This window comes from Eumetopias jubatus, unplaced genomic scaffold (assembly GCF_037043125.1).
Source record: "Eumetopias jubatus isolate StellerSeaLion01/CBP00866 unplaced genomic scaffold, mEumJub1_p1.0 scaffold_13, whole genome shotgun sequence".
Taxonomy (NCBI): domain Eukaryota; kingdom Metazoa; phylum Chordata; class Mammalia; order Carnivora; family Otariidae; genus Eumetopias; species Eumetopias jubatus.
Genome location: NW_028274819.1, coordinates 94,686,167 through 94,710,926, shown reverse-complemented (window position 1 = coordinate 94,710,926; position 24,760 = coordinate 94,686,167). Strand labels below are relative to the sequence as shown.

The 24,760-nt window shown below is 46.8% G+C and overlaps 1 protein-coding gene across 14 annotated transcripts in view; it reads left to right on the top strand.

The window, feature by feature from the left end:
* Nucleotides 1–24,760, top strand: part of GRAMD1B (GRAM domain containing 1B) — a 251,545-nt gene that overhangs the window by 85,403 nt on the left and 141,382 nt on the right. For 10 of the 14 annotated variants that reach the window (XM_028125877.2, XM_088017652.1, XM_028125879.2 and 7 more), the window contains exon 2: nucleotides 21,865–21,930. The exons of 2 other annotated variants lie outside the window; for them this stretch is intronic. In XM_028125877.2, the coding sequence (XP_027981678.1) occupies nucleotides 21,865–21,930 (66 nt within the window). Of the gene's footprint in view, nucleotides 1–21,864; nucleotides 21,931–22,180; nucleotides 22,318–22,351; nucleotides 22,611–24,760 lie in introns of those variants that run through there. 2 more of the 14 variants (XM_028125886.2, XM_088017655.1) reach the window with 2 other exon arrangements.

Sequence of the window (24,760 nt, the reverse complement as noted above, 5' to 3'; positions counted from 1 at the left end):
AATAAATAAAATCTTAAAAAAAAAAAAACCAACCAAAACAAATATATTATGTATTTAATATATATATATATATAAGTATTATATATGTATCTGTATGTATAATTTATTTATTTTTTTAAAATATTTTATTTTATTATTTGACAGAGAGACAGTGAGAGAAGGAACACAAGCAGGGGGAATGGGAGAGGGAGAAGCAGGCTTCCCGCGGAACAGGGAGCCTGATGCGGGGCTCGATCCCAGGAATCCGGGATCATGACCTGAGCTGAAGGCAGACGCTTAACGACTGAGCCACCCAGGCGCCCCTATATTATTTATTTTTTAACTCTGGATAACCCTAGGACAGGTGAGGTGGTCTTTGGCCTGGGATGGTAACTCCACTCTTATCAGCAAGAAATTTTAATTTGCTTATTGAATATGATACTTGTCTTGATGTTAGCTGTTGGGTTAGATCCACCCACCTGCGGGAGACCGAGAGACTTGGCCTGCCCCGTTCTAGATGAGTCCAGGAGAAGCCCAGCTGGAGCTGAGGGATGGAGCATGTGGAGTCACAGGCGGCTACTGATGGTGAATTTGAGAGCGACTGGGGACAGCTGAGACATAGAATGTGTTTCTCGCTCTTCCAGGGCTGTTCATCCTTGCAAAATACTGTTGATAACTGCCCAGGCTGACACTGTTCCTCCCCAGTGTAGATGACTTCCCAATGGCTGTGTTTGACTTTTATTCCAGTAGCAATTTCCAGCATGGAGCAAGCTTTCTTCCCTCAGGCTGTTTTGCATCATCAGTTTCCTCCTGCATAAAGAGGGTAGCATGATGATACCTAGCTTGTAGGTTGGCGTGGAATTGAAAGAAAGGTGAGGCATCTCTCCAAGTTCCTAATGTGCCATAGGTGCTCACTTTCTGATGACTTCTTGCTCATCCCTTTACATTTAAGGGAAAGAAGTGTTTTCACATTGGTGTCATTTTCCTATTGGTGCCAACCTTATCTGATCCGAAGGGCAGGCCCTGGGGCTTGTGGTTGTCTGTCATTGCGGCACCTTTGCTGAGTCATCTGGCGTTGGCAGACCTGGAAAAAAATAGTGGTCCAGAGGGTGGTTAGGGCTGCGTGTGATCGGGGACGGCGGCCTGTGTCGTCTACTTAGCATTTCCTGGTGCACTTCTGGACCCCGATCCCTCCTCTCATGGGAGAGGGAGGGGGACACATAAGCTGCCAAGGGGATATTGCACCTGTCTTGCCCACTGCTGGGTTTCCCCTGATGTGGCTTCATGGATCTTTGATTTCAGCTTGATCAGTATTGCCATAAGGCCCCGTGGAGAGCTCTACGTGAATGGATTGTCTTCTGAGTTTGAAAGGAGTGACATTCTTTGAGATGAGGTGTAATTAGGAGAGAAGATGCTATTGGTGCTAGGAAGAAGATGCCGAGGGAGAACTTTTAGAAAAATGAGGCGATCTTATAAAAAAGAGCCAAGGTAAGACGTATAAAGATGGCCTTTGAGATGAGGCGTTTGTGAGATTCGGGTTGGTTTTGTATGTCCTCAGCAATGTTTAGTCCATCTTTTATAAGACTGCGATTGTGGACCTAGCTACATGCCATTCTTGTATTTTGAGACTATTTTAACTTGCTGTATCTGAGTATTTTATGAGCACTTGGCCTTATATTAGTAAGAGGATTGTGGTATGTTAAATCCCAGTCGACATCAGTGATAAATGTGGTTTTGAGTATGTACCGTGTAAGAGCTCTCTTTACTATTTAGGGAAGTAGGAAAGCAAATGTCTACATCTGTTTTGTCACAGTAGATAGAGATATAGAATGAAAGGAAAAATATTTGATTAAACTATAATCTGTGTTTCCATTAGGACGAGCTAGAGATTCATTAGGATGCATTAAAATTAAAACAGAATGCACTAGAATCTTCTTCTGAATTCCCTTCCAAATTAAAAATCCTCCAAATTAAAAAGGCCCGAGAGACCCTTCTGATTATATATATATTCCCATTCAGTTGGTCATTAGTCCTGCAGGCATTTGTCATGCAAACCGCCGCAGGAGTCACTTGGTACGACCCAGTCGGTGAAGTCGTGTGCTCTGTGGTGAGCTGTGTGGATTCGAGTCCAAACTCTGCCACTTTTTATCGATGTGACTTTAACATATTTATTTTTTTGCTTTCTCGAGACTCCTCAGTTGCCGATTTTATTATCTTTGTAATACTTTTAACTTGCCGTGAGTTTTGTTTTGTTTTTGTCTGTTTTGATGAGCTGTCTCTCACCTCTGCATCCCTACTGCTAAACCACAAGAATCTGAGGTTCTTAAGAGCTGGGGCCCTGCCTACTACCATGTCTCCCGGTGGCTAGAACAGACCTGGTACTTAGTAAACACTCACCAACAGCACATGACGTGAACATTTGGTGGAATGAACAGCTATTAGTAGTTATCCTTGTCATGAGCAATAGCGCCGGAAGTTGAAGACAAAAAGTAAGATTCTTTCTCTCCTCGCTCCTGGGGTGTGTCTTCCTGTACCTGAAGGGCAGCGTGGGGTTGTGAGCAGAACTTTGCTCTCAGGGTAGGGCCAACTCGAGTTTCATTTTTTGCAGTGCTATTAAATACCCCTGTGGCTTGATACATGCCTCTTCTTTCTTTAGTTTCCCGTTCTGGAAGGGGAAAAATGAGACAAGATCATCTTTTAGGCCCCTTCTTGTATAAGGGTTGGTCCACGATTTTTTTATTACAAGAATTTATAGACTCTGATCAAGTGATAAGCTGGAAACAGTCACAATAAAGGAAGCAGGAATCCAGAATTGAGAGCGCAGGAAGTGAGCCAGGAAGTCACATGTGTGTCTGTACCTGTGAATTGCCTTTCCAGGGACCTAAGCTACAGCTGTTCGCAGGTTGCTGTTCTTTCTCTTCTCCCCACTGCCCAGCCAGGGCCACCTCACTCTCCCGGTTCAGGTCACACAACGCCCTTCTCTGCCATTCACTTAGCTTTCAAACTGATTTTCCTGGAAGAGTCCTTAAAATCTTACAGAGCTTCATTGCACGTTGAAGGCCAGAGGGGCCTTTGTGGTCTGGCGCGCTCAGTTCATTTTATGGAGAAGCATACCGAGGTCCAGAACGGCGAGGCTCCTTGCTCTGTGCCCTGTCCCGTCAGTGGTGGATCCAGAGCTAGACCCGGACTTCTGAGCCCAGCCCTAGTGCTACTGTTCTATTGAACGTGTGCTCTGTTTTCCATGTTTTTATTTTCAATAGATGGGCGTGTGATTTTGTGCATTACTCCAGGATGAGTGCATACGGATGGTACGGAGGACCCAGCTGGGGTGCCCTGAAATCTTTCCATAGCCCACCTTAGCAGCCTCCTGCTCTCACTCTGGGCACAAGGCCGGTGGAAGATTCTCACTGTAGGCTTATCTTACCATTAGGTGAACAAGGTGGGAGTACTGAACTGGTCAGGAGGTATTTATTCCTTGCCTCATACATGTTTTGCACATATGTGTTTAGAGTGGCGGGGATACCAGAGAAGACAGAACTGCCTTCAGGTGTGGGCAAGCAGAGGCAGCAGGGCATTCTAGATTTCTCCCTGGCCTTCTCCCACCACCTGTAGTCAGGCACCTCCTAAATCTCTCTGTCAGGGGTTCCATTCCCTTAGTTTGAGCCTTCATCCTCTCTGCTCTTTTGAGAGGGCTTCCTAGAGGCCTTCCTCTTAATCCTCTGCTTTCTTCTGATAAACAAACACACCTCCCTCCAGAAGTGTTCAGTACCTCCCTCATCACCTGCAGGATGAAATTTAATCCCACTTCTGGGACCTACGGGCCCTTTGTGATACAGACTTTGCTTACTTGCCTGCATTAATCTCTCGCTGTAAAAGGCCCAGCCTTCACCTCCAGCAGGGTGAGCCTGAGGCCCTTGACTGAGCGTACAACTCTCGTCAAGTCTTCGTGGGCATGTGCCGGTTTCTCCACTTCGAATATGGTCTGCCTAGTAACATTTTACTGTCTTAAATGCCCTCTCAGATGCTTCCTCCTCTGTGAAGCTCTGTGCAGAGTCCCACGGGACCCCAGGTGTTCTGTCTCACGTGTGGGTAGTGTACCCTGTATAGACACCTTTTCCCATCCCACCCTCCATGAAGAAGTTAGCTTATTGTGTGCAATCTCATTACTCGATGGAAAGGCTCTTCATTAGAGCATAAACTCCTCGAGGACAGAATGTAGTATTTTCTCTTTCGTCTTGGTGTTCCCTCAAATGAAGCCTGGCACGTAGTAGGTGCTCCAGCAATGCTTGTTGAATGAGAGGCATGATCTCACTAATAGGAAAATTAAGTCAAGGGTAGAGTACTATTATTATTTTTTTTTTCCCCAAGAAGGAGGAGTCATTTCAAATGCTGTAGAAATGTCAGAAAGAATCGAGATAGGAAAAAGGCAACTGGGCGGTCTTTGGTGACGGTTGATGATAGGAGAGTTTGTGTAAAGCAATCGAGATGGGAGCTTGAGTGAGGAAGTGAGCAGAGGGCGAGATGCAGCTGGTGGAGTTCGCCAGTTCGAGGGGTGGGGAAATGAAAGCGGAAAAGGTGGGTAACCTCAACACTCAAAGGAGTATGATGAAATAAAAAATGATCTGGGTCCACTTTGGGTGAATATTTGCCCTCTTGGGGCAACTGGGCATCACCAGTTCCAACTTACCTCCTCAAAATGGGGCTGTCCTCTCAGCCGAGCTCAGGAACGGAGGCTGCCCGTTGCGTTCCATCTCACTCACATCACCCTAAGAAGCAAACGGACATAAAGAAGAGCTTGAAGCAGCTCCGTTTCTTGAATCTCCAGATCTTGAATGGCATCCTAGGCAAGGAAACATTGAAAGGCCAGGGGTTTTCCCTGCTCCTTGTAGTGCACCTCTACTCCCATTTACTATGGAATGTGAGTAAAGAGCAGAAAAGACGACAGTGGCGCATTGAGTGGTCAGAACACATGGGGGTATGTGTATGTAACTGGGACACTCTAAGTTTCAGCTGTGCAGATGGGAGTGGAGCTTGCTCCTCTGATTCCCCCAACTCAGGTCTCCTTCGCCACTGAGGCCTGGGGATAACCACCTAATTCTCTCAGCCCCAGCAGAGTTACACAGAGGACTCAGACGACAATGCCCTTGTGGGCTTTAGGCATTGCCAGCCCAATTGCCTACCTGGCCAGGAGCTTGGAAAAGCGTGTATAGGAAGTTGTGGGGGCGCTGTGTAGGTCAGAAAGAACACAACACCCATAGAGGAGTTACAGTGCTCAGCTCTTGGAGTGAGGGCGGATTGTGGTATTTGGTAACAGAAAACGGCACACTGTTATTCTCGATGTAAAGAAATCAAGAAATCAAGAACAGACAGGATGGAGTTGGGTTAAAAAAGAAGCATGTTATTTTCCTCGAACACTGACTTTTAAGTGAGATCATATGTGAAAAATGCTTATTGTAGGCATTCAGTACACGTCTGTTCCCCTTTCTCTGGGATACAGCATTTTGGTGGTTCATACTTATCTTTATACTTTAGGCTTCATTCCTAAACATACTCTAAGATTCTTGAGGGTAGGGCTCGGTCTTAGGGCACTTTGCCTCTCCTGCCTTCTAGCACGGTACTGGGCCCACCCAAAGCTTGTTTTCTCATCTTTTCTCTGTTGGCAGGCTGCCATTTGAAGTGTTCTTTGAATGAGTCTTGAGTGAATGAATCATCTACTTTGTGGATCATGAAATCTTTTTTGTGCCCTCTTCCATGTGGGTGGATCCCAAAGTTGAACTTGAAGAGGGCAAATTGGATATAGGGCAGGAGTGTGTGTGTGTGTGTGTGTGTGTGTGTGTTTCATTAACATTTTCAAAACAAAAATAAACGACTTGTGGATCATTCAACTTGTTTCCTTTTGTTCCGTATTCTAAATTACCCAGTATCTGTTGCCTTCTTGCTAATGAAAATGTGCCCGTGAGTGTATACCTTATCAGAAAGTTGTCCAAGTGCTTGGTGCAGAGATATCGTGCTGAGCTATTAACTCACATGTCCTGACTCCAGGTCCGGTCAGTGCTGTTTCTTCCCCAGGCCCCTGAGGGCTCAGCTCTCTGGGAGTGCTAAATGACCAGAGTTCTTGGTTAGGACTGTTTGTTATTTCTTCTAATTGGAAAAAGCCAAGATAACGGTTTTACCATAAACCAGTTTTTCCCAGAGGCGAAGGGCAAATGAAGTTGAATGGGGGATGGGGCTAGGTGTGGGGGCGGGGAAAGGGGAGGCAGGGAAGATGAAGGACTCTTTCTGGGACACAACACAGTCAGCAGTCTGTCCTTGATCTGCATGGGCCTTCTATGTATCTGGCAGTTTTTCTTTGATAGAGTTTCTGGGTCAGCACCCCCTCCCCCATGTGTCCTTTGCCCTTTAGGACACAGTTCCTTTTGCTTTCCAGATGCATCAACCCCCCCCCCCCCGCCCTTGGCTTTCTGGGGCAGGACACAAGGCTTTCTTTTTCTTTTCCTTTTTTTTTTTTTTAAGATTTTATTTGAGGGGCACTTGGGTGGCTCAGTTGGTTAAGCGTCTGCCTTCTGCTCAGATCCTGAGCCAGGGTCGAGGGATTGAGCCCCGCATTGGGCTCTCCAGCTCTCTGCTCAGCGGGGAGCCTGCTTCTTCTCCCTCTGCCTCCCCTCTGCCTACTTTTGTTGTAGATTTTTTTCCTCCGTTGGTGCCTGTGATTCATGGTTACTCCGCTTCAAAGAATGAAGAGGTAGACCAGACAGAGTGGTGGACAGCAAAGCAAAGTTTATTGAGCAGTAGCAAAGTGATCTACAAAACTCCCGAGGTGTAAGGGGACCCCAGGGGGTTGCCACGAGTTTCTTAAATCTAGGGGTTTTTATGGGCTTGTAGGCTGGCTGTTTTAATCTGATTAACCCTCCCCGCACTAGTCATTCAATCAGGCTTTTGTCATCTACTTATCACGTGGAAAAGGGTGGAGGGCTCTTTCCAGGGTGGGTGTAAAATCCTTTCAAGGGTGGTTTCCTCTTGGGTGGGGGGCGCTCCTTGACCCCACCTGCCTTCCTTCCAATTATCCTTCATCACTTGTGTGCGTTCTCTCACTGTCAAATAAGTAAGTAAAACCTTTAAAAGAAAAAAAGATTTTATTAGAGAGAGAGTGCTCATGAGCAGGGGAGAGTGGCAGAGGGAGAGGGAGAAGCAGACTCCCCACTGAGCAGGAAACCTGCTGCACAGGACCCCGGGATCATGACCTGAACCCAAGGCAGACGCTTAACCAACTGAGCCACCCAGGCACCCCAACACAAGGTTTTCTATATCTTCCTTACTTTGTTACCTCCAGCACTCCTACACTTTCAGCTTAAGGGGTTTGATTTTGGTTAACTAGAGGGAAACAGGTGGTGACGAAATTAGCTACCAGTTGGGAAGCTGTAGTCATAAAACATCTTGAAAACATATTTATTCTTAATTGGGCTTGGTCTTTAAAGAAGTAACATAGACTACTGCCACTTTTTCTTGGGCTTCTAAAATGCTCCTGTGGGAGTTCAGTAAGTGGTTTCTGGGGAATCAGGTGCCCCAAGCTATTCCAGGTTGGCTCCTACATCAGGCTACTTCTGCTCAGCTGGCAGTACACCCAGGTTGGCACGGCCACCAGGCTGGCTTCCTAAACTTCCTTCTGTGGAGAGGCCCTCGGGGCACCAGCACTCCTGCTCTGGGGCCTGCCCAGCCCTCCCCAGTCCTGCCCTGACACCTCCAGGGGATGGAGCTGGCCTCTCTGTTCCCCTGGGCTTCAGGCCAACCCTTCCCAGGCTTCCTAGAAGTCTTCCCAGGCCTGGCTCTAGCTCGGGGAAGCCCTCCCCTGTCCCTGGACACATCGCTCTGTCTCGTTTGGCTTCCCTGTGGCCTTTTTTTCAGCCGCTGGTTGTTGTCGAGACAGCTCTGCTCTTTGGCATAAGTTGTTCAAGAACTTGTTTATTTCTGTGATTTCACTTGTGGCCTTGTGACCTCATGGCGGGTGCCATTACCTGGCAAACTGTCCCATTTCACATCAGCACCTGTTGACTGGTCAGGACAAACTCTGGTCACCTCTTTATTTTTAATTAATTTTCTTTAAATTAATTTAATTTTTTAAATCTATTTGACACACAATGTTATATTAAGTTTCATGTGTGCACCGTAGTGTACATAACCCTATACATCATACTCTTCTCTTGTCATTTCTCCTCGCAATATTTTTGCTGCATTGGACTTCCCAGATGCTCTTGCTTTGCTGCCAAGGGCTGCCTCTTGCAGAGACAGTCGGCAATTGCAGCAGGATGAACACCCCCACTCGTCCCAGGCTCCCCGCCCTGCCCGAAATTCAGATCTCCCTCACTCTCATCCCTGAGGTCGGTGGTTCCTGCCACCCACCCCTTCCCAGCTTTAAGTGAATGCCATGGCCCACTGTTGGCCTGTACTTGAGGTGATAGAACGGGGAATTCAGGGCTAGAACACCTGTACTTAAAACCTTTTTTCCTGGGCTTACCACCGATTGGCTCTTTGACAGGTCATGTACCCCTGTAAGCCCTTATTTTATTCATCTTTAAAACGGGGATCGGGGGTGCCTGGGTGGCTCAGTCGTTAAGCGTCTGCCTTCGGCTCAGGTCGTGATCCCAGGGTCCTGGGATCGAGCCCCGCATCGGGCTCCCTGCTCCGCGGGAAGCCTGCTCCTCCCTTTCCCACTCCCCCTGCTTGTGTTCCCTCTCTTGCTGTCTCTGTCAAATTAAAATAAATAAAATCTTAAAAAAAATAATTTCCCACATTAAAAAAAAATTAAAAAAAAAACGGGGATCAAAGTACATGTATTCTTACCTACTTTACAAGGTTGGAAAGATCAGATGGAAGAATGTGTAGGGAAGCACTTTGTAGACTGGAAAACACTGCTTAAATGCGGATCTTTACTGTTACTATTAAATACGACATATTAGAATGCAGTCTCTTGAATACACTGAAAAAAGTAGCCAGTGTTTGCCCTAAAAGAGATTTTTTTCCCTCAGGTGGCCAGCAGTGATCCCCAAGGCACCACGCTCAGGCTTGGATTCGTCAGAACTCTGTGGCTCAAAGGGCATAGAGCTCTGGGTGCAGGAGGAAAAAAAAAATGAATGAATTAGGCCTTGACTGTGTCAGAGGGAAGAGGCAGCCAGGCTTCTGTGTGCTATGGGGGCTCAGTGGGCCAAGGGGGAAATGCAGTTACTGAGGCGTGAGGTCATGTAGAAGACCAGAGGGACAGTATGAACAAAGTTCGGAGGAATGAGCGTGCATGGTTTCTTTGTGGGGAACACAAGCAATTCTACGATTCTACGTAAGCCCAACATTTGGGGCTTAGGCAGAACTTTCTGTAGGGGAAGTTGAGAAGTTGGGAAGAGGAAGCAGTTTTCCTGTGATAAGGCCCGTGTGAGACAAAGCACCTCGTACTGTATTGTAGGGCATCAGAGGCAAACTCCAAAGGATTTTAACCTGGGAAGAGGGGCGTTTAGACCTGTTTTAGAAGGTAACACTGGCTGGTCTAGGCATCTTTGTGTGCTGGGGCTGGCTTGCATCAACCAATTGTGCGCAGAGCTACCCGCCTGTGATGTTAGCTTGAAACTGACCATGTTGGGAGTATTTACATCACAGAAATCGGCAAATGATGCACATCTGTTTTCTCCTCCCTGAAGCTGATGGTTAAACACCTATCAGCTCAGTCAAGGGGCTGTTTCAGAAATTTATTTATGTATTTATTTTAAGAGAGAGTGTGTGGGGGGGGGAGGGGGAGTGGGTTGGAGAAGAGGGAAAGGGAGAGAGAATCTTAAGCAGCCTCCATGCCTAGCACTGAGCCCAACGTGGGGCTCCATCTCACAACCCTGATATCATGACCTGAGCTGAAATCAAGAGTTGGACACTTAACCCACTGAGCTTCCCAGGTGCCTCTAGGGGCCATTTCTTTTTTAATTTTATTTTATTATGTTAGTCACCGTACATTACATCATTAGTTTTTGATGTAGTGTTCCATGATTCATTGCTTGCATTCTAGGGGCCATTTCAATAGGGTAGGGACTTTGGTAGTTTGTATACCTAGGACATGTGTTAAAAATCCTTCAGGCCCCAGCCCAGACCCTGTGCATCAGAATCCAGGGAAAGCGATGCAGTGGGAACCTATCTTTAAAATAAAGTTGCCAGGTGATTCTTACACAGTCAGTCTGGTACTGGTCGTTGGTCCAGGGCCAAGACAGTAGAGAAAGAGAGGAGGAACGGGTATGAAAGATGAGTTCGAGGTAAGAGCAGCAGAACTCAGTGGCCGACTGGAGGTGGGGACTAGAGAAGGAACTCTGCCAAAGCTGGGTCTGAGTTTCCTTGTTTGGACAACTGGGTGAATGGATGGAGATGCAGGTAGGTGAGCTAAGGAAGGCAGGTAAGAGAGAAGAGAGTGGGGAGGAGAGCAGGGGTGGTTTTGGATATGCTGTCTGAGAGGCCTCTAGGGAGACAGTGTTTTGGTGATGTCTTACATGCATTTGGAATCAGGGAACCTAGTGCTTGATAGAACGGTCAGGTTTGGGACAACAGGTGAGTTGTTGTTGAAGGCGTGGATTCGGGTGAGATTGTTGGGGAAGAAGGTGTAGAGAAGGGAAGGTGGGCAGAACTCGAGTGACAACTTTTCGGAGATTGGTAGAAGGGAAACCAAGAAGAGGTCAAGCAAACAGCAATTTGTGTATTGATGACTGAAGTCAGTGGTTTCTTGGAGGGAGGGGTTCCAGGTGTTTCCAGCATTTCCGAAAGTCTGATAGAAGCCACATAGCATGTTTTTGTAATAAGATAATCTAAAACATTGTTTAGAGTGTTTTAGGTTAAGAGTGACTGAGAAGAGTTTGAGACATGTCATTAGATGCTGAACTGAAGTTCTGAATGGTAGTTATGTATGTACCTTTGATTAAAAGACACACACACACAGGGGCGCCTGGGTGGCTCAGTTGGTTAGATGTCTGACTCTTGATTTCAGCTCAGGTCATGATCTCAGCGTTGTGAGATGGAGCCCCATGTCGGGCTCCGTGCTCATTGTGGAATCTGCCTGGTATTCTCTCTCTTCCTCTGCTCCTCCCACCCACCTCCTTGAGCGTGCTTGCTCTCTTTTTTCTCTAAAAAAAAAACACAAATTAACTAGGAGACAGCCTTTAGTTAGATATCAGAAAACTGTCTTCCAAAAACATGATAGTTGTGGATTTGGTTTAAAGGTTCTTGGTGTGGGCCTCTCTGCTTGTCCTGGGAATGTCTCTGGACTTGCCCCTGTGAGAGGAAATCAGGGGAGAAGCGACTTTAACTCCTCATTTTGAACAGTTTAGACAAAGGAATCAGGATCAAGATGATTGTCAAAAAGGAGGTTCTGGGGGATTGCCTGGGTAGCTCATTCAGTAGAGCATGCGACTCTTGATATCAGGGTTGTGAGCTGGAGCTCCACGTTGGGTGTAGAAGACTACTAAAAATTATTTATTTATTTATTTTTGCACGCACGAGAGAGAGAGAGAGAGAGAGAGAGAGAGAGAGCATGAGCATACACGCACAAGCAGGGGGAAGGGGCAGTAGGAGAAGCAGACTCCCCGCTGAGCAGGGAGCCAGACGAAGGATTCGATCCCAGGACCCCGGGATTATAACCTGAGCTGAAGGCAGAAATTTAACCGACTGAGCCACTCAGGTGCCCTACTAAAATTCTTTTTTAAATAAGGTTTTGGGGTTATCTGTGGACAGAATGACTTCTGGCTTGTGTTGGGTTGAGAACTGTTCCTACTTTGTTCTCCAGTAAGAAGGCTCTGGATTAGGAAGCAAAGGATGTCCCAAAGGCAGGGAGGTGGCACAGGGAGCTGAGAGGGTGGGGTAGGCCGGCCTATGAGACTCCCCTGCTCAGGGTCTTGACAGTTGTCTGCAAGTTCTGGGAAGCATCTTGGTTGGTCACATTACTATTGATTAAAGGTTTACCACTAAGTGACCTGGTTAATTTGTTTGTATTCTCTTAAGAGGGCCTAAGATTTTGCTGCAAAGCGAAGTAGTGCTTGAGGCCAAGGAAGTACTAGGGTGTGGGAACTAGAGAAAAGTGATGTGTTCCTTAAGAATGACGGAAGACTATTTAAACTGACACAAGTTCTCTTGCCCTCTTTCTTCAGAAGCCATTTGAGGAATATAATGGGGTAAGTGTAATTATATTAATTGTGTGTAGTGAAAGGTTTGGAATTTTATTGACCTTTATACTTCTTGAAAATATCTCAGAACAGGGCATTAGAGAAAATAATTTTTTTCCCCAGCCAACGCTTGATTATCTGTATTCACGAGAGCCAAAGACTGGCATGAACATTTGATTGAAACTCATAGGCAATTCAGAAAGAAAGAAACAAACAAAAAAGCTGTAGCCTGGAGCTTCAAAATGTTTTTCTATTGACTTTTTACTCCTACTGTCTAATTGGAGAACTACATTCTTTCCTGCCCACTCTCAGATGGAAAGGCTCTGTCAGGCATGAAGTGCATCTTCATGATGTTGGGTCACTGAGAGTTGGAGCCTAACATTGGCGGGCGCAGAGGAGGGCTGGCATCAGGAAAGTTTAATTCACAGTAGCTGCTTTCTTTGGAAGGTTCATACACGTCTAATTCAAATTGGCATCTCTAGATCACCAATGCCTGAAACAAACTCCGTTGGAAATTCCTTGAGGTCACAGACCGTAGTTTACACACTGAATAGGGCCTAGGGTGTTTTCAACACGGGCATTTAGAACATGTTGGTGAACATCTGGAGGTGTGTGGTAGTCTGGGGACAGAGTGTAATCTGTGTAGATTTGAGAGTACTTGCTCAGCAGATCTTTCTGGAGTGGCAGGAGTGTTCAGTGGAAATGAAAACAGAAGATAGGATCTTTGGTCTTAAGTGACAGTGTGGCAGAAGGTATAGGGAACTGAATCCTTAACTACTCGATCCCACGGAGTGTGCTAATTTTTGTGATAAAGGGTAGGGTGATGTGTGGGCCATGGTGGTCAAGGAAGATTTCCCTGAGAAGGTGCTGCTTTCAAAGGATAATAATAGCTATAATATTGAGTAGCCCAAGGCCAGATCCCTTTCTAAGTAATTGTGGGTATTAATTTTCACAACGCCCCAAAGAAGATACCGTTGTCATCCCCATTTTATAGAGGTTGAAATTGAGTAGGTAGAGGAGTTAAGATTGGCATGCTGGCAGTCTAAAGCTCGAGCCCTCAGGCTTAATCCTGGATGGGGATGAGTGAAGCAGAGAAGGGAGTGCAGAAAAGCATATACCAGGCCCGGAGGGGCACCTGTCTGAGCCAGGGACAGGTGGGGTCGCTGGAGTGGGCGTGGACCATGTGGGAGCTGCAAGGCAGACAGCAGGCAGCTTATTTAGGGTCTTTATTACTAAAGGAAGGAGTTTGAACTTGGTTCTGAAATGATGGGAAGTCTGCAGGACTTTTAAGCCTGCAGAAGAGACACGATCTAGTCTGCATTTCAGGAAGACCATCAGTGTCCAGGACAGACTGGAGCCGGGCCAGACTGGCAACAGGAAAAGCAGTTAGGAGCCTATTAAAGTAATCCCCATGAGAAGTGACGAGAGCCTGACCTTGGGCAGTGGCCGGAGGAGTGATGAATGGAGAGCAGGGCGGACTGGCGGGGTACGAGGAGGTAGATTCTGCAGCACTTGCCGGGAGATTGATGTGAAGGTGCCTCTCTGGTGTTACACATCAACCGAGCGCTCGCTTCAGCAGCATATATACTAGACAACATCAGCTGGAACTTGGACATCTCCTTGGCTTTATGAGTCCAGTCCTGAATCCAGCAGCTTCTATGGAACAAGTAGAGCGGAGTTCTGAGGATTTGTACAAAACGAAAGGTCTCCTCGGGGAAGGAGGGCAGGGTGAGTAATCATTAGCAAAAGCAAAGAAAGGAGTGTTTGAGGCCCGGCCTCCTTCCCTGAGGGGAGAGGGGAGGGGGTCTTATGCAGTTTTGGGTGATGGAGAGGTCCTGGTGGCAGATGACCTCATTGGTGCTGCCTGGAGAATTCCTGACTGAGCCCCTAAGACTCCCATTTCCAGGGGAGGTTGGAACGTGGTTTAAGTGATGCTGTTTTGGACCTGTGGGGTTTTTTTCTTTTTCTTTTTTTTTCTTTTTAACACTAAGCTTGAATGAATCCTTACTTGTGGGGTGCCAGGAGAGGGAAAAAAAGATGGTGAATTCAGGATTGGCTGTGTTCAGTTTGAGATTCCAGAGAGCTGGACTCCAGAGAGTTCAGTACCAATGCAAGCGTATGATAGTATTAACATTTCTCGGGGGCTTATTATTTGCCCAGCCTTCTAATAAGTGCCTTATATATTAGTTAACTTGCTCAGTCCTCAAAACAGTTGTCTGGAGTTATAACTTAACTGGTGAGGTGACAGGAATGTAGGGAGAGGGAAGTAGGCTGCTCTGAGGTACTCGGATGAGTTTGCTCTGGAAACCTCTATGCCATCCAGTAAAGCTTTCTGCAGTGTTGGGCATGTTCTGTATCTGCACTGTCTAATACAGAAGCAAGTGGCCACATGTACTTGAGTACTTGAAATGTAACTAGTATGACTAAGGAACCCAATTTTTAGTTGATTTAAATTTATTTTTATTTTCTTTTAAATTTTTTTATTGTTATATTAATCACCATACATTACATCATTAGTTTTCGATGTAGTCCATGATTCATTGTTTGTGCATAACACCCAGTGCTCCATGCAGAACGTGCCCTCTTTAATACCCATCACCAGGCTAACCCATCCCCCCACCCCCCTCCCCTCTAGAACTCTCAGTTTGTTTTTCAGAGTCCATCATCTCTCATGGTTCGTCTCCCCCTCCGATTTCCTCCCCTTCATTCTTCCCTTCCTGCTATCTTTTTTTTTCTTAACATATATTGCATTGTTTCAGAGGCACAGATCTGTGATTCAACAGTCTTGCACAATTCACAGCACTCGCCATAGCACATACCCTCCCCAATGTCTGTCACCCAGCCACCCCATCCCTCCCACGCCCGCCACCACTCCAGCAACCCTGTTTGTTTCCTGAGATTAAGAATTCCTCCTATCAGTGACGTCATATGATACATGTCTTTCTCTGCTTGACTTATTTCACTCAGCATAACACCCTCCAGTTCCATCCATGTCGTTGCAAATGGCAAGATCTCATTCCTTTTGATGGCTGCATAATATTCCATTGTGTATATATACCACCTCTTCTTTATCCATTCATCTGTCGATGGACATCTTGACTCTTTCCACAGTTTGGCTATCGTGGACTTTAGTTGATTTAAATTTAAATAGCCACCTATGACTACTGACAGTGCAGTCCCCTGCCCTGCTATCTTTGGGAGGCATCAGTATATCCATCATAACTGAGGGCTCGGGTGCAGGGAAGATTCCCCAGAGACATACTGCTGTGGATTCTTCTATCCAGGGAGAGTTTATAAATCATCTCCTATGAATATATAATATTACTGCACAGTATTTTGATAATTAGACATTCATGAAACTCGGGTTCCCCAGGCATGAAGCTGGAAGAGGAAGGAACCCAACAGAATGTAAACTTGAGAATGGGAAGCTCATCTGCTTTGTTTACTACTCTATACTCGGTATTGGGATTCCCAGTGCCTGGTACATAGTGGGTATTTGGTAATTTATTAAATGAGTGGTTGAACAGAAGAGTCCATGAAGCTTCCTCAAAAAGAAGAGAGAAAAGCAGGACAAAACCCGAGAACCAGGAGAGGGTGGTGCCAAAGAAGGCAGGAAGGGTGAGGTTTGGAGAACGGGAATAATCATTAGCGTCAGACCTGCCTGGGTGGTCAGACAAGATTAGGACTTGACCTTGACCTCTCAGTAACGGAGGTCCTGGTGGATGAAAGCGAAGAGGGGTGGGGATGCCATTCAGGTTGCAGTGGATTAATTCACAAGTCAGTGAGGAAGTAGAGGCTGTGAGTGTGGAGTCCAGTGGGTCTCATTCCTGGTTGCCCACCAGCATCACTGGGAAGCTTTTAAAAAGTACACATTCCTTTGGGCACGTGGTAGCTCTTGATTTCGGGGTCATGAATTCGAGCCCCACGTTGGGTGTGGAGATTACTTAAATAAATAAAAATAAACTTAAAAAAAATACAAAATACACATTCCTGGACATGTTTAGACTCTGACTTGGCAAGTTTGGGGAAGGGCCAAGGAGAATCTGCGTATCGAAGCTCCCAGTACCTGATGCGGCTTTGATGGAAGTTTGGCATGCACCAAGTTGGGTATTCTTTAAATAAAATACGGCCCTGGAGGAAGGGAAGGAAAAATAAAGGGATTGGGGGAGGGCTTTCTTCTTTTTTGTACCTTTGAAGACAACCAGGGGCACGTGTAGAGAGGCGAAAGAACTCCAGTAGAAAAGGATCCGTGTGTGGTACGAGTTAAAGGATGTTTAGCTAAATTCCAAATCCCTGAATCTTTGATCGGCTACCCACCCCGCTGCAGGTTTCCAAGGGGGCCATTACACAGATGCCGTCCTGCTAACTGTGTCGACAAATGATCCATCTTCACCCGGAGAGTATTACTTTTTAAGTAGTATTTGAGACTGTTCAGGTATGTTGTGTAAGAAGCTGGCCGCCATTGGCCGTGCCCCAAATCACATCTGTTTACTTACTTTCTATTATTAGACTTTCCCATACTCATTTGCCAGATGACAAACAAAGTGTTCTCCTGCGTTCTCGGCTGCTTTGCCACCTGCCTGTCTTCCCCTGTATAACTTTCCTCCTTAACACTGAAGTGGTAAATGCCAGAGCCATTTCACAGGTGGCTATAATTCATGAACATGCAGCCTTCTTCTCTTTCGTCAGTGACCCTGCTTTTCAGGTCAGTGGCTCTCGTAAAACTACCGTAAGTGTCTCTTCTCTTCCTCCCACGCATTGGATGTTTCAAAATATTTATCTGCCAAGCTCACTGAATATTGAATACAATTGATGTCCTCCCTTGGTGGTACACCCAGCAAAGCTCAGCTACTGTTCTGGACACTCTGTGGATGATTTCTGCTATTTCCAATCCTCAGTGCAATCATTTAAGGTATGTGGTATACCCATGGCTGACACTGAGAAAAGTTAATTTACCCAATATCATCCCACTAAGTGGCAGAGTCCGGACTAGAACTTGTGTCATCCTGACTCTAAATCCTGAATTCAGATATTGTGATCGGATTACTCGCAACTCAATCTTCAGCACCGTTCTATAATTTTGGGGTGGGGCTAAGAGGGTAAGGGACTTGGCCAAAGGAGAGGGCCGATAAACAAAGCCAGGCCACATCCAGGTTGGTCTCTGTTGTGCCATTTCTGTTGCATCCACTGCCTAAAATAATTTATTTCCCCATTTTCATTAATCAAAGGCCTCTATCAATCAAAGCCACTCAGAGTCTTTTGAAGCTTCCAGTTAGCATAAGATAACACTCTAGATTGCTCTGGTGACAACCAAAAGCAAAGAAAACACTCTAGATTGCTCTGGTGACAACCAAAAGCAAAGAAATTCGATAAATAGTCTGCACAGCCGTAGTGTGGGTAAATGGACGGTTTCCATTAGGTTCTAGAAATAACAGCTTGCCCACCCGCATACCTGCTTGGAATCTTCTGAATTGCTCAGCACCCACCACCCCCACCCTCACGCAGGGGTTAGGAGGCCATGACCGCTTTAGTGTTGTCTGGGAGAGAAAGAGGTGTCTCCACATAAGAACCACCCACTCAGGAAGAGTACCAGATGCAGTCTCTCCCTAGCAGGAAAGCTATACTTTCCAGAGGAAAGTATATCTATCTATCTATCTAATCTATCTATCATCTATCTATCTAATCTAGACATCTTCCTGGTGGCTTGTGGGTTCAGCCTGTACTCTCTGCAAGTGCCCGGGTTGGGGGAGGGAGGAAAGGGAGCTCAGGGGAATCATGGGAATTCACCAGCCTGCACCGTGGAGCTTCCTGGTCATAGTCTATGATTTTCTATCTTCCAAGGTATGCTTTGGCTCAGATGACAAACGTATTTTTCCCAGCTTGTGCCAGTGTTACTGGTTTAATATGACCTTTGAGGGTAAGTTCCCAGCAGTAGTTTGCTGGTGGAGAATAAAACCAGGATTCCAGATCTGATTTGCTTCAGCTGGTTCCCCTCACGAATATTCTGGAATTGAAAGATGCTGCTTCCCCACCTTATTTAGTAACACACTCTAGTGTTTGAAAATTTAATTTATATAGTGATTTTTATCTGAAGCTTGAGTTTACAGTAGGAGGGATTTACTTCTTTAGCTGTCTTGGGGGGGAGCAGCAAGCAGTTGCCTATACAAATTCCTTTCCTTCAGGTGTTCAGTGCACTTTGAGTCATCTAGTTCCCAGATCCAAATCCTTGCTCAGAGTAGCTTTTTTTAAAAAAAGGTTTTTCGAACAGACATTTTTATCTGTTAGTTGCCCTCTGCTGGACTTCCTCCAAGTTCTTCTTGACTTGAGGCCCGAGAGCCCAGAATGGACACCCAAGGGCCACCAAGGCCTTCACTAAAACGGGGTGGTTGGGGATGTGGCCCTTGACCTTCTGGCATATCCATGAAACCCTAGTCTGCTGGTTGCTTTTTTCATGACCTCAGAAGACTGGTGGATTCATTTAGGGAGCAGGACGAGCTGCCCAGGTGGCCTGCATCATTTGAAAAGGCTCATTTAAGAGAAGAGTTGAAAGAGTTGATGTGAGGGGGTGAGCCAAGCTCTCAGTCTCCGGAAATTCTGCTCAACAACACTATTTCTTGGGGATCCAGTGGAGGAGTGCTTGGGCGGCCATCTCGCTTATTTAAGACAGTTGAAAATCAGCTTCCAAAAACGGGAGGAGAGGGGACTAAGGGAGGAGGGGTCCTGTGCACCCTAAGGCTGTTGCCACCAGGGATTCCTGTGCAGTCCCTCTTGTTCTGTGTTCACCTTTCTGGCGTGTTCCCTGCACGCCCCCAACAGGAATGTCTGCCCCCTGCACCTCGTCTGTCCTGGGGTTGCTGCACCGCTGGGGCGGTGAATACTTGTGCCTTCTCTGGGCCTCCTTTATGTCCCTGTCTCCTAGCACAGTGTCTGGTATGTGATAAGTGTTTGGTAAATGGAGCTAAAATAGAATGTCTTTTTTTTTTTAAGATTTTACTTATTTGAGATATAGAGGGAGTGAATGAGAGCAAGTGAGAGAGTGCGCGTGAGAGCTCATGAGTAGGGGCAAGGCAGACGCTTAACCAACTGAGCCCCCCAGCCACTCCTAGAATCTCTTTTCTTAGTTCTGTCTGCCCTGGATCTCTCTGAATTTCAAGTGTCAGCACTAAAAGCCTTGTTGTCGAGACAGTCTCTTATTCCTTCTCTTAACGGACCCGGTATTTTGTTTCTGGAACATTTAGTATTTCCTTCTGTGAGTTATGATTTTCTACCTTTTTTTTTTTTTTTTTTTTTAATCAGAGAGAGTGAGTGAGTACAAGCAGGGGGAGCGGCAGGCAGAGGGAGAAGCCGACTCCCTGCTGAGCAAGGAAGCCTGATGCAGGGCTCCATCCCAGGACCCTGGGATCTTGACCTGAGCCGAAGGCAGCCGCTTAAGGGACTGAGTCAGCCAGGCGCCCCTGATTTTCTACTTTTAAATGTTAAGTACATTGACTCTTCCTTTCCAGATTGTAAACACCGTGAGAGCAGGATCCTTCCCTGATTCATGTCTTTATGGTCCATGACCCACAAAACGATGCCTTACACATAATAATAATAATAATAATAATAATAATAATAATAGTGGCAATTACACACAGCAGCTCATAGGCGCCAGGCACTGTTCTGCATATTTCACATACGTTCATTCTTTAATCTTTGCAACAGCTTTATAAGGTAAGAACTATCATGAACATGTACTTCCCATTTTGTAGGTAAGGAAAATGATGTTAAATCATTTATTCAGGGTCAGATACCTAGGGAGCAGAGGAGCTCAGATTCAGTCCCAGACCGCATATTCCAGAGTCTAGACTTAATTGTTGCCTGATGCTGCCTCCTGTTGGCATACGTGCCCACGGAAAGCATTACATAAATATCTGTCAAGTGCATGCAGGTTGGTGTTTCTTGGTTATTTAGAACCAGTAAACCATTTGAAGGTGATATATTGGCTCTTTCATCTTTACCATCTGAACTGCTTCCTGAGCGATGGGAAGGCCAAAAGGGGGCACCAGAGGGTTGGTTCTAGTTCGGGTTTCAGAAGTGCTGGATGGCTTCGGGTCTGGTTTGGAAGTCAGCAGTGCCACCTAGTGGGACAGCTTGCTAATAGCAGCTCAGAATTATTTTTCTGAAACCGTGGTACATCGTCACTTAATTCTGGGAGCCCCTTGATTCACTTAACTTTAAGTTTTGATAGCCAGAGAGAGGGTAGGGTGAGAAGGAGGAACCAGATGAAATGGAGTCAAGCCAAGTCTCTTCTTTGAAGAGGCTGTAATGCTGATCCTGGTCCTCTGGGTTGGTTGAGTGCCATTGGCTGTTAGGGTAAAAACACTAGGCTCCGGACCCCTTTTCCCTTCACTTTGCCTCACGTGTGCAGCCGGTGGTATAGACCGTAATGCTCACCCGGTCTGCTTTGGAATTTGAGCTCCAGTCAGCTGTGGGTGGCCTGCCCTAGTACAACATGTATCCCAGGTTTTGTAGGAGACTCGGTGCCTGATGCATTATAACAAGTCAGTCCCAGCGTAAGAAATCCCACGGGTCAGCAACACCATAGCACAATTTTGTGAGGAGTTTTTAATAGGCAAGTCTTCGAGACCTTGTGAAGCCGGGGGGATAGGAGGAGGGAGCCGCTCCACGGGGACAAGAAGCAAAAAAAGTGCTCCTCATAGAGTAAAGGAAAGAGAAAGGACCTGTGTACACACTTTGGTTCTGCCAGGCAATTGGAGGCTGTCTGTGTTTGGTGCTCTTCTGATTTCCGGTGTATATATGTGTGAAGATTTGATACAAATTTCTTCTAAGTTCATTTATTTCTTTGTGAAAGAACAGAGCCTAAGAGCATGGTTATAACTGTGTACCACAAAAAGTCAACCGTTTAAAAAAGCAAACATCATTCTCAAAGGGCTGTACAAAGAAACAATGGGCAGCTTCAGATTTGGCCTGGTGTGTGTGTGTGGGGGGGGGCTAGAGTTTATTGACTTCTGATCGGACGCTTAGATTAGTTAATGAATAACAATAAAAATGATATGTTCCTATGTTCAGTTAGCATCATAAGGTGCCTGAGCAAAAGGCTTTTCTTCCTCTCAAGTAAGATGAAAGAGGGGTGAATTCCACATAACTTCCACGAAAGCATTTTAAAGAGCAGAGCTCTGAACTGAAGGCCTAGAATCAGCTTGCCTGCAGGGCATTCAGGAGTGGAGGGACTTCCCTCTATCCCTCCTCCATCCTCACCCTTCTCCGCCTTCCCGGGAGGCAGAGAAGCAGGCCAGGTGACCTCTGCCCCCATCAAGCCTTTTCCCTGCTGGAATTCTCCCCTCCCTCCTGGTCTACCTGCCTCTTGAGAGTCTCCGGGGAAGTTGAAGAAGAATGGGATTGTTATCCTGCCCTACAGATTAAGAGGCCGGAGTATAGAAAGTGCTGGAGGCGTTTGCTCCCTGAGACTTTGTAGGCAAGGAAGAATCAGGCAACAGGTCAAGACCTCCCTCCTGTGCCTCAGATGTGATGGGTGGAGTTTGCACCAAATTTGTGTCATTTCTCATGTCCCTTGCCTGTCAGTACACCCTGTATAAAGTCACACGGGGGAACTTGTATCTTTGAAATTTTGTAACCCGGTTTCTTTGTCTCGATGACCTCCCCCAGTGTTGAGAAAGAAGGTAACGGTTCACATCCTGTGTCTTGTCTTCAGTAGCCAACAGAGCAGCCATGATGATGATTCAAGCAGGTTCCTGAGTCCTCGAGCGTGGGAAGAAAGGTAAGGCCAAGTGAGGAGGGAGCGGATGGGGCGAAATGTGTGGGTACGGTCGCCCTTCTAGCACGGGGACCGGGGGGAGAACTGTGGGCGAGGGGAGGGAGGCAGCAGGCTGCCAGAGCTTGTGCTCCGACCGGCCAGAAAGACAGGATGTTCACCCAGGAAATGAGAGGACCGCGTCTAAGGGTGTCTGGTGTTGGGAAAGGAGCAGAGTCGGTCTGTGGCAAGCCAGAGATACTGGGACACCCCGAGAGCGGGTGTGGCTCGAGGCACATCTTAGCGGCTGCATGCGGTGTGGACGGTGCCCGAGGAGAGCTGAGGGGTTTGGCACTGCGCGTGTGACAGTGGATGACAGAGCATGAGAACAGGAGCGGACTGCAGGTGCCAGAGGTGAATGAGGGTGGACAGGCAGGGGGCAGTGAGCATGAGGAGGCTCCGAAGTGCTCGCTGGAGGATTCGAGGGGCGACTAGTTCCAGGATGTGAGGACCAGCCTCTGCTCTGTGGAGTGCCCGTGTGTGGTAGCCGGAGGGGGCTGTTGTGGCGGTTGAAACGTCGGTGCCCGCGGAAGTCGACTGGGCTGATGTTAACGAAAAGGAGGTCTCCGTGGGCACGCCACGGGGCTCTGCTGTTGGTCTAGCTCTGCCTACTGCTTTTGTCAACACACTGGATGAGGAAGGAGAAGGTACTTTTACATCATTTATCTGACTTATTGCAGACACTCAGCTGGGGGGGAATAGAGAAGACTGAGGTTCACAGACTCGGGACTGAGTATTTCAGATGGAAAAATGGGTGCAAACGACAAATTTTTTTAAAGGAAGGGTGCTATTATATTTATATTATGTACTTATAAATCTATTATTAGAATAGTTTTTTTTTTAAGATTGTATTTATTAGCGAGCACAAAAGCAGGGGGAGCAGGAGAGGGAGAAGCAGGCTCCCCGCTGAGCAAGGAGCTGGATGCGGGGCTCGATCCCAGGACTCTGGGATCATGACCTGAGCTGAAGGCAGGTGCTTAACAGCTGAGCCATGCAGGCGCCCCCTAGAATAGTTTCTTAAATGTAGGATTACCACAGGGAGCCTACCTTGACGGGATTTTGTGTGAAAAAGAACTTAGGGGTTTTATTTACTGGCAAAATACGAGCCAGTAATATGACAGCCCAAATGATCTTTGAAAGTCTGAACTCGGGGTGCCTCGGTGGCTCGGTCGTTGTGCATCTGCCTTTGACGCGGGTCATGATCCCAGGGTCCTGGGATCGAGCCCCGCATGGGGCTCCCTGCTCGGCGGGAAGCCTGCTTTTCCCTCTCCCACTCCCCCTGCTTGTGTTCCTGCTCTTGCTGTTTCTGTCAGATAAATAAGATCTTAAAAAAAAAAAGTCTGAATTCGCCCTTTAAAAAGAGACAAAGATCTCACTGGTCTGTACTACTTTGACCATATGTGATGTATCATGTCCAGTTCTTTGGAAATAGATATTGATAAATTAGGACTCCAGAAAGAATGGTTGAGAAAGTGGCTTAATTTGGAAAAGAGAAGGTTTGTGGTGACTGTTAACACCACTCTTCAAGTATCTGAAAGCCTAAGAAGCAGAGCTAGAGGCAGAGAGGTGGTCCTAGGGAGGAGCATTTCAGCTCAGGATAAGGAAGAACTCTGATTACAGCAGAGGCCTTGCTAAATAACAAACTATCCCCTCTGTGAAGTGTTCAAGCAAAAGCTAGGTGGTGTGCCATAAGGGGATTCCCTCCTGGGCAAGAGCGTGGGGCCTCTGGAATCCTTGTACAGATCTCTTTACATTATCAAGTTGTGTAGTTCTGCCCCAGTTCTCAAGTATCAGTTGAGCTCATCAATTCAAACAGAGCAGATAGAAGGCAAAGGGCCCCCGGGGCAAAGACTAATTCTTGTCGAGCTGCTTAATCAGTTAGGATCTGATGGCAGTTCCGTCTGTCTCTGGAGTGGCCTACCCTCCCTTTTCAGTGCTTTCTGGAATTCATCCACCATACTCGCAAAATCAGAAGGGGCCCTGGAGTTCCTTCAGTACGACTGCCTTCCCTGTGCTCGGGCGTCAGACATCTGCCGGCGCGTCCTGTCCACCTCTGGTCATGATGTCTTCAGCTGGTCCTTGTCCGTCAGCTCTCCGACTAGCACTCCCCAACTCTCAGCTGCTTGGGAGCATTCCTAGGAGCGAGGGCATAGGTGGTGAGTTGTAGGCTCTAGGTTTTTCCCAAGGCAACTTCAGTCAGTTCTTCCTCCAGGACAGGACTGCTCGACAACTAGAGAGAGCCCTGCCTTTTGTTTGCTCTTCGGGATTGTATGTTGACATAAGTTCTATTCTAGCTCCTTCTCTGCCCACTTCCTCAACCAAATGAAATGTTACAAAAGGTCTGCAGTCCAAACCTCCGCCCAGAAAAGTCCTCTAGATGTCTTCCCTGGTCCTTCCCGTCCCTGGCCCCCTGGCAGCCCCCTAACTCTTCATGGTGGACAGTGGGTATAATTTTGCATCAGCTCACCTTGGGCAGTACAGGAAACAAAGCTCTGATCAGAAGTACGCTTCCCGTGGTAGTCCCTGTGGACCCCTGCCTCAGAAACTCAGGACTGGTACATGTTCACCATGGCTATTCTGAATGAAATCTTTTTTTCTCTTCCTCATCCAGTTGGCTCGCCTGGAGAGAACAGGTCCCCAGAGTGCTAATTAATCACCAGCCTCAGTTCAGAGCAAACCCTTACACTCTGCCCCTAATCCTTTCTCTAATATGTTTTTACCCAATTCAAGAGACTCTCTGGGGCATTTTGGATGTTGGTCTGTGTTCTCTTGGCCTGGGGCAAGCGTGGATCCAAAC